We start from the raw sequence: 12,450 nt of genomic DNA on the forward strand, positions 1-12,450 counted from the left end.
ACTAAATTCCAGGGGCATCATCCCTTTCCCAAGTTGTGACAACCAAAAATACCTCTAGATATTGCCAAATGTCCCCTGGGGAACAAAATTGTCACCAGTTGAGAACTACTATGCTAGCAGATGATGACATAATTTGCATTTAAGAAGTGCTTTCCTACTATGGTTGTATAGAACAGGCAGGAGGACAGGAGCCTGGGAGAATATATTAGAGGGCATCCTGTACTCTACCTGTGGCATATTGTGACAGCAAGGGCCTCCAATGAAATACATCTCTTTGTATCTATGGCCTTGTGCAGTCCTTTCCCACATTGACTTTGGGCTTGGCCATGTGATTTGCTTTGGTCAATGAAACATCAGCAAAGATAACACAAGCTGAGGCTTGAAAAGCACTTGTGAACTGAGGCTCTCCCTCTGGAAAAACTGCCACTGTGCAACAAAGACCAGGCTAGGCTCCTGAAGATCCACGGTCCAGCCAAAAGCCAACACCCACTGCCAGACTTGTGAGTGAGGCCATCTAAGATCAGCCAGCCCCAATCATGCCACTAGGACTACAACCACTGGATGGATTCCAGGTAAGCCAGCAGAAGAACTATCTAAATAGAAGGCCATGGAATTATGGACAAATAAAATGCTTGCTATTTTAAATCATAAGTGTTGGGTTGGGTTGTTATGCAGTGATTGATAATTGATAGAGTAGGTCTGAAAACATAAAAAGCAGAATTTTAATGTGAAGATTTTTTGCTATTATCATTAGTTCTAGAGGAATTTTAGTTCAGTGTGTGCAAAGTCCATTTTTGACATCTTTTCTCAGTTTCTTCTATTTTTATCATGAATTCCCTTTTAATTAACTGTAGGTTATTTAAAATAAATTCCTACAACTTAATGGAAGAAAAAAATGTCAGTAGAAATGGGAAGGTACAGGCATAAGATGTTTTAAACAATCATATTTCTTTATGAATCTTCAATGAAGGTGACAAGAGAAAGGGAAAAGTCAGTTAATATAAAAATTCAGAAATAATGAGCACAAAGTTCAGAGTGAATGAGCAGTTTTTAAGAAAGCACCTCTCTCTAAGCAGTTAAAAATATTAACTTACCTATTTTGAAAGACGCAGATAGTTATTAGTTTCCAAAGTTATAATGATAATATTTTCAAGATTCAGTTTAGTAAGCATATTTGTAAAGATTTAAAGGTATTACCAAGCTATTCACTTTTTACTTTCCATGGAAAAATCACTCTTTAGAGTAAACAGAAAGGCACATGAAGCCAAAATCAATAACAATTTATACTGCACTAATGATCAAATTCATTTCAATATATTAGCTGTCCAATTATATAGAAATATATTCATTTACCACTTAGATAGCTGAGAGGGTTAGGTTGCTGAGATCAGGGCTTCTAATGAAATTCCTCTCATAATTTTCCCGGTAAATTTACAGATAGAGACTATCAGCAGTATTTACTGTCTGATAGATGCTGTGGATGCGTGTTGACCATGTTTATTGTATTTTTCAAGGAGAACCAGTCCCTCAGATATTTAGCACTTGACTTTTATGTTTAAGAACACTCGCCTGGAGGGGAAGGGTAGTTAAATCCCCTAATTTACGATTACAAAAATCAAAGTAATAAGCAGTAAAGAGACTCAGTACTGAGATAAAAGGGAAATAGTCATAACTTTAAAAGAAATGATGGTAAATGAAAGCTAGTATAAAATGTTGAGGGAATGGAAAATGTGAATAAAGCAAAAATAAATGTGTTTTCACAAGCTATGAAAATCACCTAAGAGAACATACACACAAGCCATATGAAAATGTCTCCTGACAATGGGGAAGACAGGATTAAAAAAAAAAACCACCAAAAACAGATGAATTTAAAGTCCTTATAACCTTTAAGTAATCGCTGTTAAAGAAAGAATAGAAATGTCCCAATAAGTGCTTAAAATCTCAAAGGGAACATACATTTGGATATATAATTTCCATAAGGTTTGTTGAAACAAGGAGAAAAAAAATAAACCACAAAACTACTCCAGTCTTTGTGTAAAGAATGCTGACGGCCAAGCGATTTTAGTCATTAATTTTCTCTCAGGTTGAGGAGGAAAGGACTGAGAAAAATTGTTTGGATTCGGGGATCTGGAAGATATATGTGATTTCTAACGTGTATTATTAACTATTTGGACGTGAATGTTGGATGATAATGGGCAATAAAAGCCAATAAAATCAGCGAATGGGGGCCTCTGCTATGTCTTGTACTGCCGCATCCCCAGTTGCGTCCAGGACTCCCTAACATTAAGAACCTCAAACCCAGGGTCTCGCCAGGACCCTGCGCGGAGAGCACAGCACAGCTTTTGGAGGCGTGGGAACCGGAGCCATGCGCCCCTCCTCCCCGGCTGGGCGGAGCCAGGCCCCGCCAGCAAAGTGTCCCGCGCTACCTTGCCCGGCTCTCGGTCGCGGGGTGGCCCTGCCGCACCGCTTCTGGATCCCAGAGTCGGGCGCGCTCGCACCGGTCCCCGAGCCAGCAGGCGGCCGGAAGGGCACTGCGCGGGGACTAGCGTCGGAGCGCGCCGCCGGCCACTCCTGACCCGCCCAGACGCCTCGCCCCTTCCCGTTACTGGCCAAACCACCTGGAGGAGCCGAACTCGCCGCTGCAACCTGCGGCAGCAGGAGGCCCCGGACTTCCCGCTATCGCCGCAGCCGGGGCGGGCAGGGGCGCCCGCGGCGCTCCGCAGCCCTCTTGGTCGCCACCGCCGGGTGGCATGGAGGCCCACGGGGCCGGGAGGAGCTGGCCCGGCTGCGCTCGGTCTTCACGGCCTGCGACGCGAACCGTTCGGGGCGGCTGGAGCGCGAGGAGTTCAGCGCGCTGTGCGACCTGCCGACGCCGAGGCCGTGTTCCAGCGGCTCGACGCCAACCGCGACGGCGCCATCGCCTTCCAGGAGTTCGCGCGCGGCTTCCGCGGGACCCACCGCAGGGAGCGGCGCCGGGGTGGGGGGCCGCGGGAGGCAGCGTCCGCAGCGGCCGAGGCGGGGCCCGACTCCTGGGACAGCGAGGAGGACGCGGCGACGGTGCTGGGCGCTCCGTGGTGCCCGGCGAGTCCCTGCCGGGCTTGTCAGGACTTCTGGGCGCGAGTCGGGGACGAAGCCAAGTTCATTCCCAGGTGCGTGAGTGTTAGGGGCGGGGGGTGATGGTGGCGCTTCCTGCCCTCCCTGACGCTCTGCCATCGCTCCCTCCTACCCTCTGTGCGTGCGGACCCTGAGTTGCCTTCCGCTGTTCATACCCTGGCTTTAACTTTTGCAAAACGCTATCTCCTAGAATTAAGGAAGGGAGTTGTGTTTAGGATTCACGGTTTGGGGAGAAAGTTTTCCTTGCCGAATTCCGGGCCCTTCCAAAGGCATCTTTGTCAATCACGCGGGGCAGAGTGAAAGCCGCTGCGCTCGGAGGTTCTTCCCGGGCCCGGGTTTAAGCGCGCTCCCCAGATCTCCCCGCGACCTGGTTACGTCCCCCTCCTCTCCAGGCCTCCCAGCCGCGCCCCGGGACGCGGGCTGTGTAGCAGTTTGGCACCGTCTGTAGTAGTTTTCGAGTTTGTTTGCTTTCTTACGACTACGTAGAAAAGAAAACGCTGCTGGACATTTATATTGCTGGACACGAATGTTGTTGCCTGCCAATTGCTGTTCATTCATTTATCTCTCGGAACAACTCTGGGAGGTGAGCTTTATTATTTCTGGTTGATGGAGAAGCTTCGAGTCAGAAATTTAGGCCCCGTTAATGCCTATTTAATGAAAGAGCAGGGATTCCATCCCAGATGTGAACTGAAAAACCTTTGCTTTTCATACAGCAGAATAAAATAATCAGATGATATTTTCTCTGCCCCTAAGGCTCAGACAGGTAATGTATTACCGAATTTACTACTGAGGGAAAAAGGGTGTCTGTGGATGAGAGTTCAAGGCGTAAAGGGAGAGATTTTTTTCAGATTTTTTTTTTCTTTGAAATTCTTTCCCTCCTTCATGCTTTAACGTCATGGTATGTCTCACAGTGCTCTTTTTTTACTTCTTCCTCATGTAATATGAATATTTTAGTGCTATAGAATTTTTCTATTTGCTTTTGTTTACATTTTCTCTGAAATTGTATTAAGCTCTGGCTGCCATTATGAAGGAGATCTGAGAGGTGTCACTTTGGTTCACAATTGACATAGCTGAGACCTAAGGATCAGAAAAGAAAATAAGCCTGGAAGCCTTCAGAGGTCTTGCTTATTGGTCACAACTTAAAGCTGCAGGTCTGGAAGTCTTTACTTCCTCCTCCTCCCAACTTCTAGCTCCAGTTTGGAAAGTAGAGGGAATATTGAACATGTAGAGTGACTCATTGCAGTGTGAGAGTAATTGTATAGAGAAGGTGGGTGCAGCGTTAACTTTTCTATTATGTCAGATGAACTAAATTAAATGAATTTGTGTCTCCAGCCAGGAATCAAAAAAGTTTAAACTTTTTTATATTCTTTGAGTCACTTGAGGCAGGGTGAATCCACATGGTGTTCAAGATTATATATTTATGTGTATGTCTGTGTATATGCCCATGTTTATTGTATATGTCTGTGTTTATGTCTGTCTGTATATATACACACGCAGAACTATTTTTCACACTTCTCAAGTCCAGCAGCAAATATTTGACACTTAACCTTTAAACAATTAAAGTAACCTTTTTAGAATCAGGGTACAAAGAAACCAGCACCTAATATTATTGGTGGTAGTGCTATTATCATGATCCCTTTCCAAATTCTTCAAAGGTTATTCAGTTTTATAAACCCTGGTGTCACCTGGTAGATTTGTGTCCCAAGCCCCACCCCCTTCTGATTGTGAGATTAACAAGTACAGTACTTGCCTTCCTGTACTTGTTCAAGTGGAAAAGAAATCAACTGAGTAACTTCATCTGATTGTTACCATGGCAGCCATTAGCTGTTTTGGTAAATTGGATCACTTCTACTCCACTTCCTCCTACAGCTGTTCACCTTCCCTTCCTCCCATCCAAATCTGATAAAAATCTTTTATTATTGATTATGCCTTTGGCATTATTTCAGATAAATTCATTCCACGGGCATCACTGCGTGTGCTCTATGTGCCAGGTACTGTCTTAGATACTATCTTAGGTCCCCGAGACAAGGAGAAAAAGGAAATATGGTTCCTGCTCTCAAGAAGTTCATGGTTTAGGGGAAATATTTTTCAATATTTTCATCAAGGCACATTTAAAGGCAAGAAAGTTACTTGCAGGAAACTCCATTATTGTTGGAGATAGCCCAACAGACTGTTGCAAACTGGAGATTTCTTTGACCTTTTCAGTTTCTGTCTTCAAAAAATTCATGTATTTGTTCATTTTACTACATAATACATTGAGGCTTGTTTTACTATAAAATATATTTTGTTCTAAGGGGAAACTTGCCTCTCCAGGGAGGCCTGCCATTTCTTCTAGTGGCGTTATTTCCCAGCTGGCAATTCATTCATCTTCTGTGGCATGCTACCCCATACCCCTCCTGTGGGTAAGCACATCCGATTTGAGAATAGATGTTAGACTTAAGAATGTTTGGTTCCTGTAGAGTGGTAGTGTTGACATGATTTCCATTAAAAATTTCATTCAAGCTCTGGGATCAATATGCTGTCATTTTCCCAGTCATCAATAATTATGATATTAGAGAGCAAATAATATTGCACTATAAAAGGATGAAAATGGCCCTTGAGATGTGCAGCAATACAATTATAAATTCATTTTCTCTTAGAAAACTGAGGGACCCCTTCCTTTAGACTGGGAAAGAGTATTGTCCCAGGGAGTTGCATGACCTATTCACCTGAGCCCAGTGTTTGTAAACGGTCTGCAAGGTCAGGAAGGGACATCACCACTTGCTGGTAAGCTGGAGTTAGCCAGCCACCAGGTGAAACCAGAATTGGCTAGGAGAGGTGGTTATGTGGGAGAATTCAGGAAGGAAGATTGTAGCAGGAGAGGAAAAGTCCAGGAGGTGGGGGAGAGACTATGGTGGGAGAGAGCGAGAGCACAACTCACAATAACGTTGCCTAGCCAATTTGTGATTTCAGGGTCATTAGCTTGGTGAAAGGGAATTTTGTACTGAATAGATACTCAATAAATGTTTCCAGAATGAATCAAACAAACTTTTGTTTTTTAATTCTTTGGTTACAAATCTGTACCTTGAGAGTGCAGTTAGTTCATTCTCTGTGGATTTACTTCATCTCTTTTGTAGATAGCCTCACTTCTGTTTTTTTTAAATACTTTTGCAAATGGTCACCTGTCTCCAGTTTGCCCACGGAAAACAATGAAACATTACATTTGCATGTGAGCCGGGTATGGTGTTCAGAGATTGCCAAGGAGAGAGGAAAATAGGGGTATGTCTGCATTCAGCATTTGAGGGAGGGGTAGGGCTCATTTCTCTCTTCTAGTTAAGAGCTGAAGCTTCCTGGGATTTTCTCATCTATAGTGATTTTACATGTTACATGTGAATTGATTCCTTCTGATAAATTAATTTACAGACCCATATTCTCACAAACAGCAGCATGAGGGTCCTGCTCTAGTGGAACAATGATGGATTTGTGAAGTGGCACGGCTACCTCAGTGACAGCCGAGTCGGGGACAGAGCCAGTGGGTATTTGTGTGTAACAAGTGTCAGTGCATTGGGTGACCTGTGAGACACAGCTGGGCCAGATTGGTTCCGACACCAGGATCAGTCCTGTGTGATCAGCTCTTTCCCATGATTTCTGAAGTTATAATGTTGAAGGGGGAGGGGTGTTACTGAATAATTTGGAAACAAGGAATTTAATTGAGAAGAACCGAATCTCCCCATGTGTGAACAGTATACAAACTGGCAAACAGTTTGCCCAGCATGTCCATATGACGGTGAGTATTAAAATCAAGAGGAAAGGATCAGCCAATCCCATTTAACTAGGACATTTTAAAAACAAGTAGCCACTTTGCCACTAGCAAAGTTTCAGTACCGGTTAAAGGTTTCTTTTATATTTCCCCTTCTGGGGTTTCAGTTTAGCCCATTTCGGTCTGATTGTCTTCTTTTATGAGGGTGGAGCTGCATCGTGAGCTCAGGTAGTTTACATCATCTAGTGCTTGCTGAGATGGGAAGGGGGAGATTGAAGCAGGGAAAGATACACACGTAGAGAGTGAGCCAGAGAGCAAGAAAGACGGCCAGAGAGGCCAAAGGATAGATGGGTACGGGGGAGGGGAGGGAGAGAGATTGATTAATTGATGAACTATTGCCTTGGTTTCCCTTCTCTTCCTACTCATTGAGTTTGGTGCCCTGAGCTGGCTGGAAATGTGAGTGTTGAGCCAATTCTTCACTTTCTGATCTCACTGAGATCAAACATAAACATCGTGGTGCTTTGGAGAGGTTGTAGTGTTTAAAGATAAATATGTTTTCCCATGTACAAGGCCAGTATCATCTGGTGCTCATTCGTGGATACAGCGATTTGTTCCAGCCTTGGAGCACGACGGTGAGTTGGACGTGCGGTCCTGGAAGAAGCTCAAGGGTGTTTTTGACCCCGTGTGATGTTTTCCCTGAACCCTGTGTTGGGATGTATCAGTGCCCTTGCCACAGGCTTTCCGGAGATTCTTCTGCCTCTTCTGGATTCAGAACACAGGTCCTAATATATGGGTCTTATTTTCCAATGGTTTCTGGCCTGTTGCTTTTGTTTTTCTCTTTAATCTGTCCTCAATTGCAACTATGTCTATCGATTACCTCCTGGAGAGAGGAGAGACCTGTCTGTTAAGAAAACCACAGCTCTCTGCTTTGAACCTTCCCAGCCTGGCTCCTGAGCCTTCCCACAGAGTCTGCATGGCTTAGGTTTTATGGGCTCTCTTCACTGGTGGTTCTGATATTTGAATATATTCTCAAGGCGGCATTTCTTTTTTTGGGGGGGTCTTCTGGCCACAGACAGCTATTCTTTCCTCCCGGTCCTTTGAAGAACTTCTGGTTTTGGCCACGTGGGCATTGACCTGACCTGACCCTCTGATCGCATTGATTTCTCAGAGCTTTGCTCTCTGAATTTGAAGAGAGATGATTTATTTTGCCCTTATAGTTTGGGCAAAAAGAAAGGGTTTAAGGCTCTTCTCTAGCTTACTTTTTTTTTTTTTTTTTGAAATAAATTCAAAGTTACAGGTACAGTTGCAAAAAAAATACAAACCCAATACACAGCATGCCCTGACCCCCTTCCCCTGATACCCCAATCCATCAGCTTTAACATGCTGTCACATCGCTATTTCTTTCCCTCCCTCCCTCCCTATCATCCATCATCTATTGCTCTGTCTTCTGAACATATGAGAGCAAGCTGCACACATCCTTGAACAAACAATATAATTCACATATACATTTCCCATGAACAAAAACATTCATTTATGCAGTCCCATTAAGCACAGCTAAGAAGAGTTCAAGAAATTCAACAGTGATACAAAGCTTACGTTCTGTATTTCCTTTTTTTTTTTTTCTTGTGTCCCATCTGTGTCCCTTTGGGCCTCCTCTCCTCCATCCTCAGATCCCATCCAGGATCATCCTTGGCATTTAATTGTCATCTATTTAGACTGTCTTTTTTTTTTTTTTCAATTGTGGAAACATATATATAGCCTAAATCTTCCCATTCCACCCCCTCCCTAGCATTCCATTAATGGGATTAATCACATTTAGAATTTTGCAATGCTATCACCTTCCCACCATCCATTTCTAGAAGTTTCCCTTCACCCCAAACAGAAACCCTACTCATTTCTTAACTCCCCATTGCCCCTTCCCCCACTTCTCGGAACCCCTACTCTACTTTTCATCTCCTTGGTCATATTCTCTGATACTTTCTTTGTGTTTACCGTGGGGCTTAAATTTAACATCTTAAATCTATAACAATCTTGTTTTTCTTTGCTACCAGCTTAACTTCAATATGACACATAAACTATGTTCCTATACTCCGTCATTCCCCTACCTTTATGTAGTTCTTGTCAAAAATTACATATTTTACATTGAGTCCAAAACCACTGATTTATCGTTACAGTTTATGTATTTTAGATCCTGTAGGAAGTAAATAGTGGAGTTACAAATCAAAAATACAGTAGTATTGGTATTTATATTTACCATGTGATCTTTACTGGAAATCTTTATTTCTTCATCTGTTTTCAATCAATTGTTTAGCGTTCCTTCCTTTCAGCCTGTTCAACTCCCTTTAGCATTTCTTATAGGACTGATTACTGGTAATGAAGTCCCTCAGCTTTTGATTATCTGGGAATGTTTTCATCTCCCCCTCATTTTTATCCTCCAGATGTTTGTGAATTCTCCAAGTCTCTGATGGTTATTGACTTCTATTTGTATTCCATTGTGGTCAGAGAATGTGCTTTGAGCAAATTCATTTTGTTTTTTTTTTTTTATTGAGGCTTGTTTTTATGTCCCAGCATACAGTCCATTCTGGAGAAAGATCTGTGATCACTAGAGAAGAATGTGTGTCCTGGTGACCTGGGATATAATGTTCTATATATGTCAAATTCTCTCTATCTCTCTCTCCTTTCTTTGTTTCTCTGTCGGTAGGGCTCCCTTTAGTATCTGAAGTAGGGCAGGTCTTTTATTAGCAAAATTTCTCAGCATTTGTTTGTCTGTGAAAAGTTTAAGCTCTCTCTCAAATTTGAAGGAGAGTTTTGCTGGATAAAGTATTCTTGGTTGGAAAATTTTCTCTCTCAGAATTTTAAATATGTCATGCCACTGCCTTCTCACCTCCATGGTGGCTGCTGAGTAGTCACTACTTAGTCTTATGTTGTTGCTTTGTATGTGGTGAATTGCTTTTCTCTTGCTGCTTTCAGAACTTGCTCCTTCTCTTCAGTATTTGACAGTCTGATCAGGATATGTCTTGGAGTGGGTTTATTTGTATTCTATTTGGAGTTCACTGGGCATTTATGCTTTGTGTATTTATATTGTGTAGAAGGTTTGGGAAGTTTTCCCAACAATTTCTTTGAATACTCTTTCTAGACCTTTACCCTTCTCTTCCCCTTCTGGGACACCACCGAGTCTTAAGTTTGGACGTTTTGTTTTATCTATGATATCCCTGAGATCCTTTTCGATTTTTTCCATTTTTTTCCCCATCCTTTCTTTTGTTCTTTCATTTTCTGTTCTGTGGTCCTCAAGGAGGCTGAGTTGTTCAACTTCCTCTAATCTTGTATTATGAGTATCCAGAGTCTTTTTAATTTGGCCTACAGTTTCTTTCATTTCCGTAAGATCTTCTATTTTTTAATTTACTCTTGCAATATCTTCTTTATGCTCTTCTAGGGTCTTCTTTATGTCTTTTATATCCTGCGCCATGCTCTTCTTCATGTCCTTTATATCCTGTGCCATACTCTCATTGCCTGTCTGTAGTTCTTTGATTAGTTGTGCCAAGTACTGTGTGTCCTCTGATCTTTTGATTTGGGTGTTTAGGTTTGGGTTCTCCATATCGTCTGGTTTTATCATATGCTTTAAGATTTTTTGTTGTTTTTGACCTCTTGGCATTTGCTTTACTTGATCTTTAATTTGTCAGAATTGCAGCTTGGTGGCGTACACTTTCTCTAACTAACCAGCAGATGGCGTCCGTGAGTCACCTATTCCCCTCAAGTCAGTTCTCCCCAACTTTGTCTTTGTGGTGTGTGGGGATCTGATTCTTGTGGGGTCCAATCGCTGCACTTAATTTGGGTGTGTTGTCGGTGCTGCCTACCCTAAATGAGGGACATGTGTCTGAGCGGTTATGGAGGAAGGGAAGCTTTAATAATCAAACCTCCCAGGTACTCCCGGAGATTTAAGGCTGTTCTCTGCCGCTGACCCAAAAGTCCTTGGTATTGGCGTAGGTTCCCTGGGATTTCTGAGTGGTTCACCCTTCCCTGCTGTGCTCTTCCAGGACCTCTGCTGAGGGAGGGAGGGCTGTGCCATGTCACAAGTGTGTGCCGGCCGTGCAGGGGCGTTCCCAGCCTGCTTCAAAGATGGTTGAATGGGACACGTTAACTTCCCCCTTTCCACACAGCTCCACCTTCCCAGCTCCGGGACAATCAGCCGTGGGTGTATTAAAGGCCCCTGTCCACGGCCGATATTATGGCGTGTGTGTGGTGTGGCGGGAAAGACTCCCTGTGACACTGGGCTTCTTGGCATGGCTCTGTGCTGTGGGTTCGGCCCCGGGCAGGAGTGCCCCCACCCACTGGGGAGATGGCTGCAAGTTGTGAATTTTTTTCTCCTTTTGGCTGCCCTTTGCTCCCCTGGGCCTGAGACAATCTGCAATGGGAGTGGGAAGGGGTATCCTCCACGCCAGACACTGAGGCATTAGTGCAGCCCACTCCCATCGTATCTGCAGCTGCTCCTGGGCTTTTTTTTTTTTTTTTTAAGAACTAGTTCATCTCCAAATGCCAACCCACCATTTCCCCACACCGCAGCGTGGCTGAGGGACTTTTAGCTGACTCACTCACTCGTTTCAGAATGCAGACTCCTGATTTCACCAAATACACGGTGCCTGTAGATTTAGCAGACCTTGTCTGGCTGGTGCTGCTCTGGAAGTGGTGTTCTGGGTCACTTTCTGGTTTTTAGCTAGTATTTTTCATGGAGGTGTTTTTTTGCTCTGTCTCACCTAGCCACCATCTTAGGTTCTCTCTGTAGTTTATTTAATGAACACATAACTTTCCCTTTGCCACCACAAGTAACAGAAACAAACAACATATATGCAATTCATTATATAGCTTTTGGCAATTTTTGAAAAAGCAGTTTTAGGTCTCTGGTTGGGGTATGCAAGTAACTTCTGTCTTTTTTCATTTTTTCCTCAGGTTGTGCAGCCTTGGTTCCCTCTGGAATAATGGATCCACGGCTTAATACCCTGCAATTTTAAAGAAGAATGAGTAGTCAACAGCACAGCATAGGATCCCTCCCACTTAGGGGTAAGTTGGTTGTCAGGATCCTTGTTCTTCCAAGTTTTTACTAATACTAGATCCCAGGTTTGTAAGAATGCTCGGTCATGTCTGTAGGAAAAGAAATCTGGAACTAGCATATTCTAAAATTTTACTTACAGTTTCCTCTTAGGTGATGGCTGTAACTTTTTGTAAGTTTTCATGCACTCAGTTCATTGATGTATTTTCCATCTTATTTTTTGAGTAACGTCCTCCCATATAGGATTTCAAAGGGACTGAAACCTAGTCCATTTGTACGGGCAACTCAAATTTTGAGGAGTGTAATAGGCAACACTTGGTCCCAAGTGAGGATGGTTTCTTGGCAAAATCTGGCAATGGTTTTCTTTAAAGTATGATTCCTCTTTTTAATTTTTCCAGTAGATTGTGGTCCCCATTTTGTATGTAATTTCAAATTTATTCCAGGTGTCTGTGAAACATCTTGGATTATATTTTAAACAGAGGCACTGCCATTATCACTTTGAATAGTGAGTGGAACCTGAAATCTCGGTGTTATTTCTTTTAACCTGACTTTG

General features: G+C 43.2%; 1 protein-coding gene across 1 annotated transcript; it reads left to right on the plus strand.

Moving 5' to 3' along the window:
* The first annotated feature begins 561 nt into the window (after nucleotides 1-561).
* Nucleotides 562-12,233, plus strand: LOC119545138 (translation initiation factor IF-2-like). Its single transcript, XM_037850734.1, has 3 exons — nucleotides 562-572; nucleotides 2,262-3,149; nucleotides 11,798-12,233. The coding sequence occupies exons 1-3, from the start codon at nucleotides 562-564 to the stop codon at nucleotides 11,841-11,843; spliced, it is 945 nt and encodes a 314-aa protein (XP_037706662.1). The 3' UTR covers nucleotides 11,844-12,233.
* Nucleotides 12,234-12,450: the final 217 nt, after the last annotated feature.

This window comes from Choloepus didactylus, chromosome 10 (assembly GCF_015220235.1).
Source record: "Choloepus didactylus isolate mChoDid1 chromosome 10, mChoDid1.pri, whole genome shotgun sequence".
In the NCBI taxonomy this organism is placed as follows: domain Eukaryota; kingdom Metazoa; phylum Chordata; class Mammalia; order Pilosa; family Megalonychidae; genus Choloepus; species Choloepus didactylus.

Coding starts and splice junctions, on each gene's coding strand:
- LOC119545138 (XM_037850734.1), top strand. Junction 3,150..11,797: donor GAAGCCAAGTTCATTCCCAG/GTGCGTGAGTGT, acceptor TTTTTTCCTCAG/GTTGTGCAGCCTTGGTTCCC.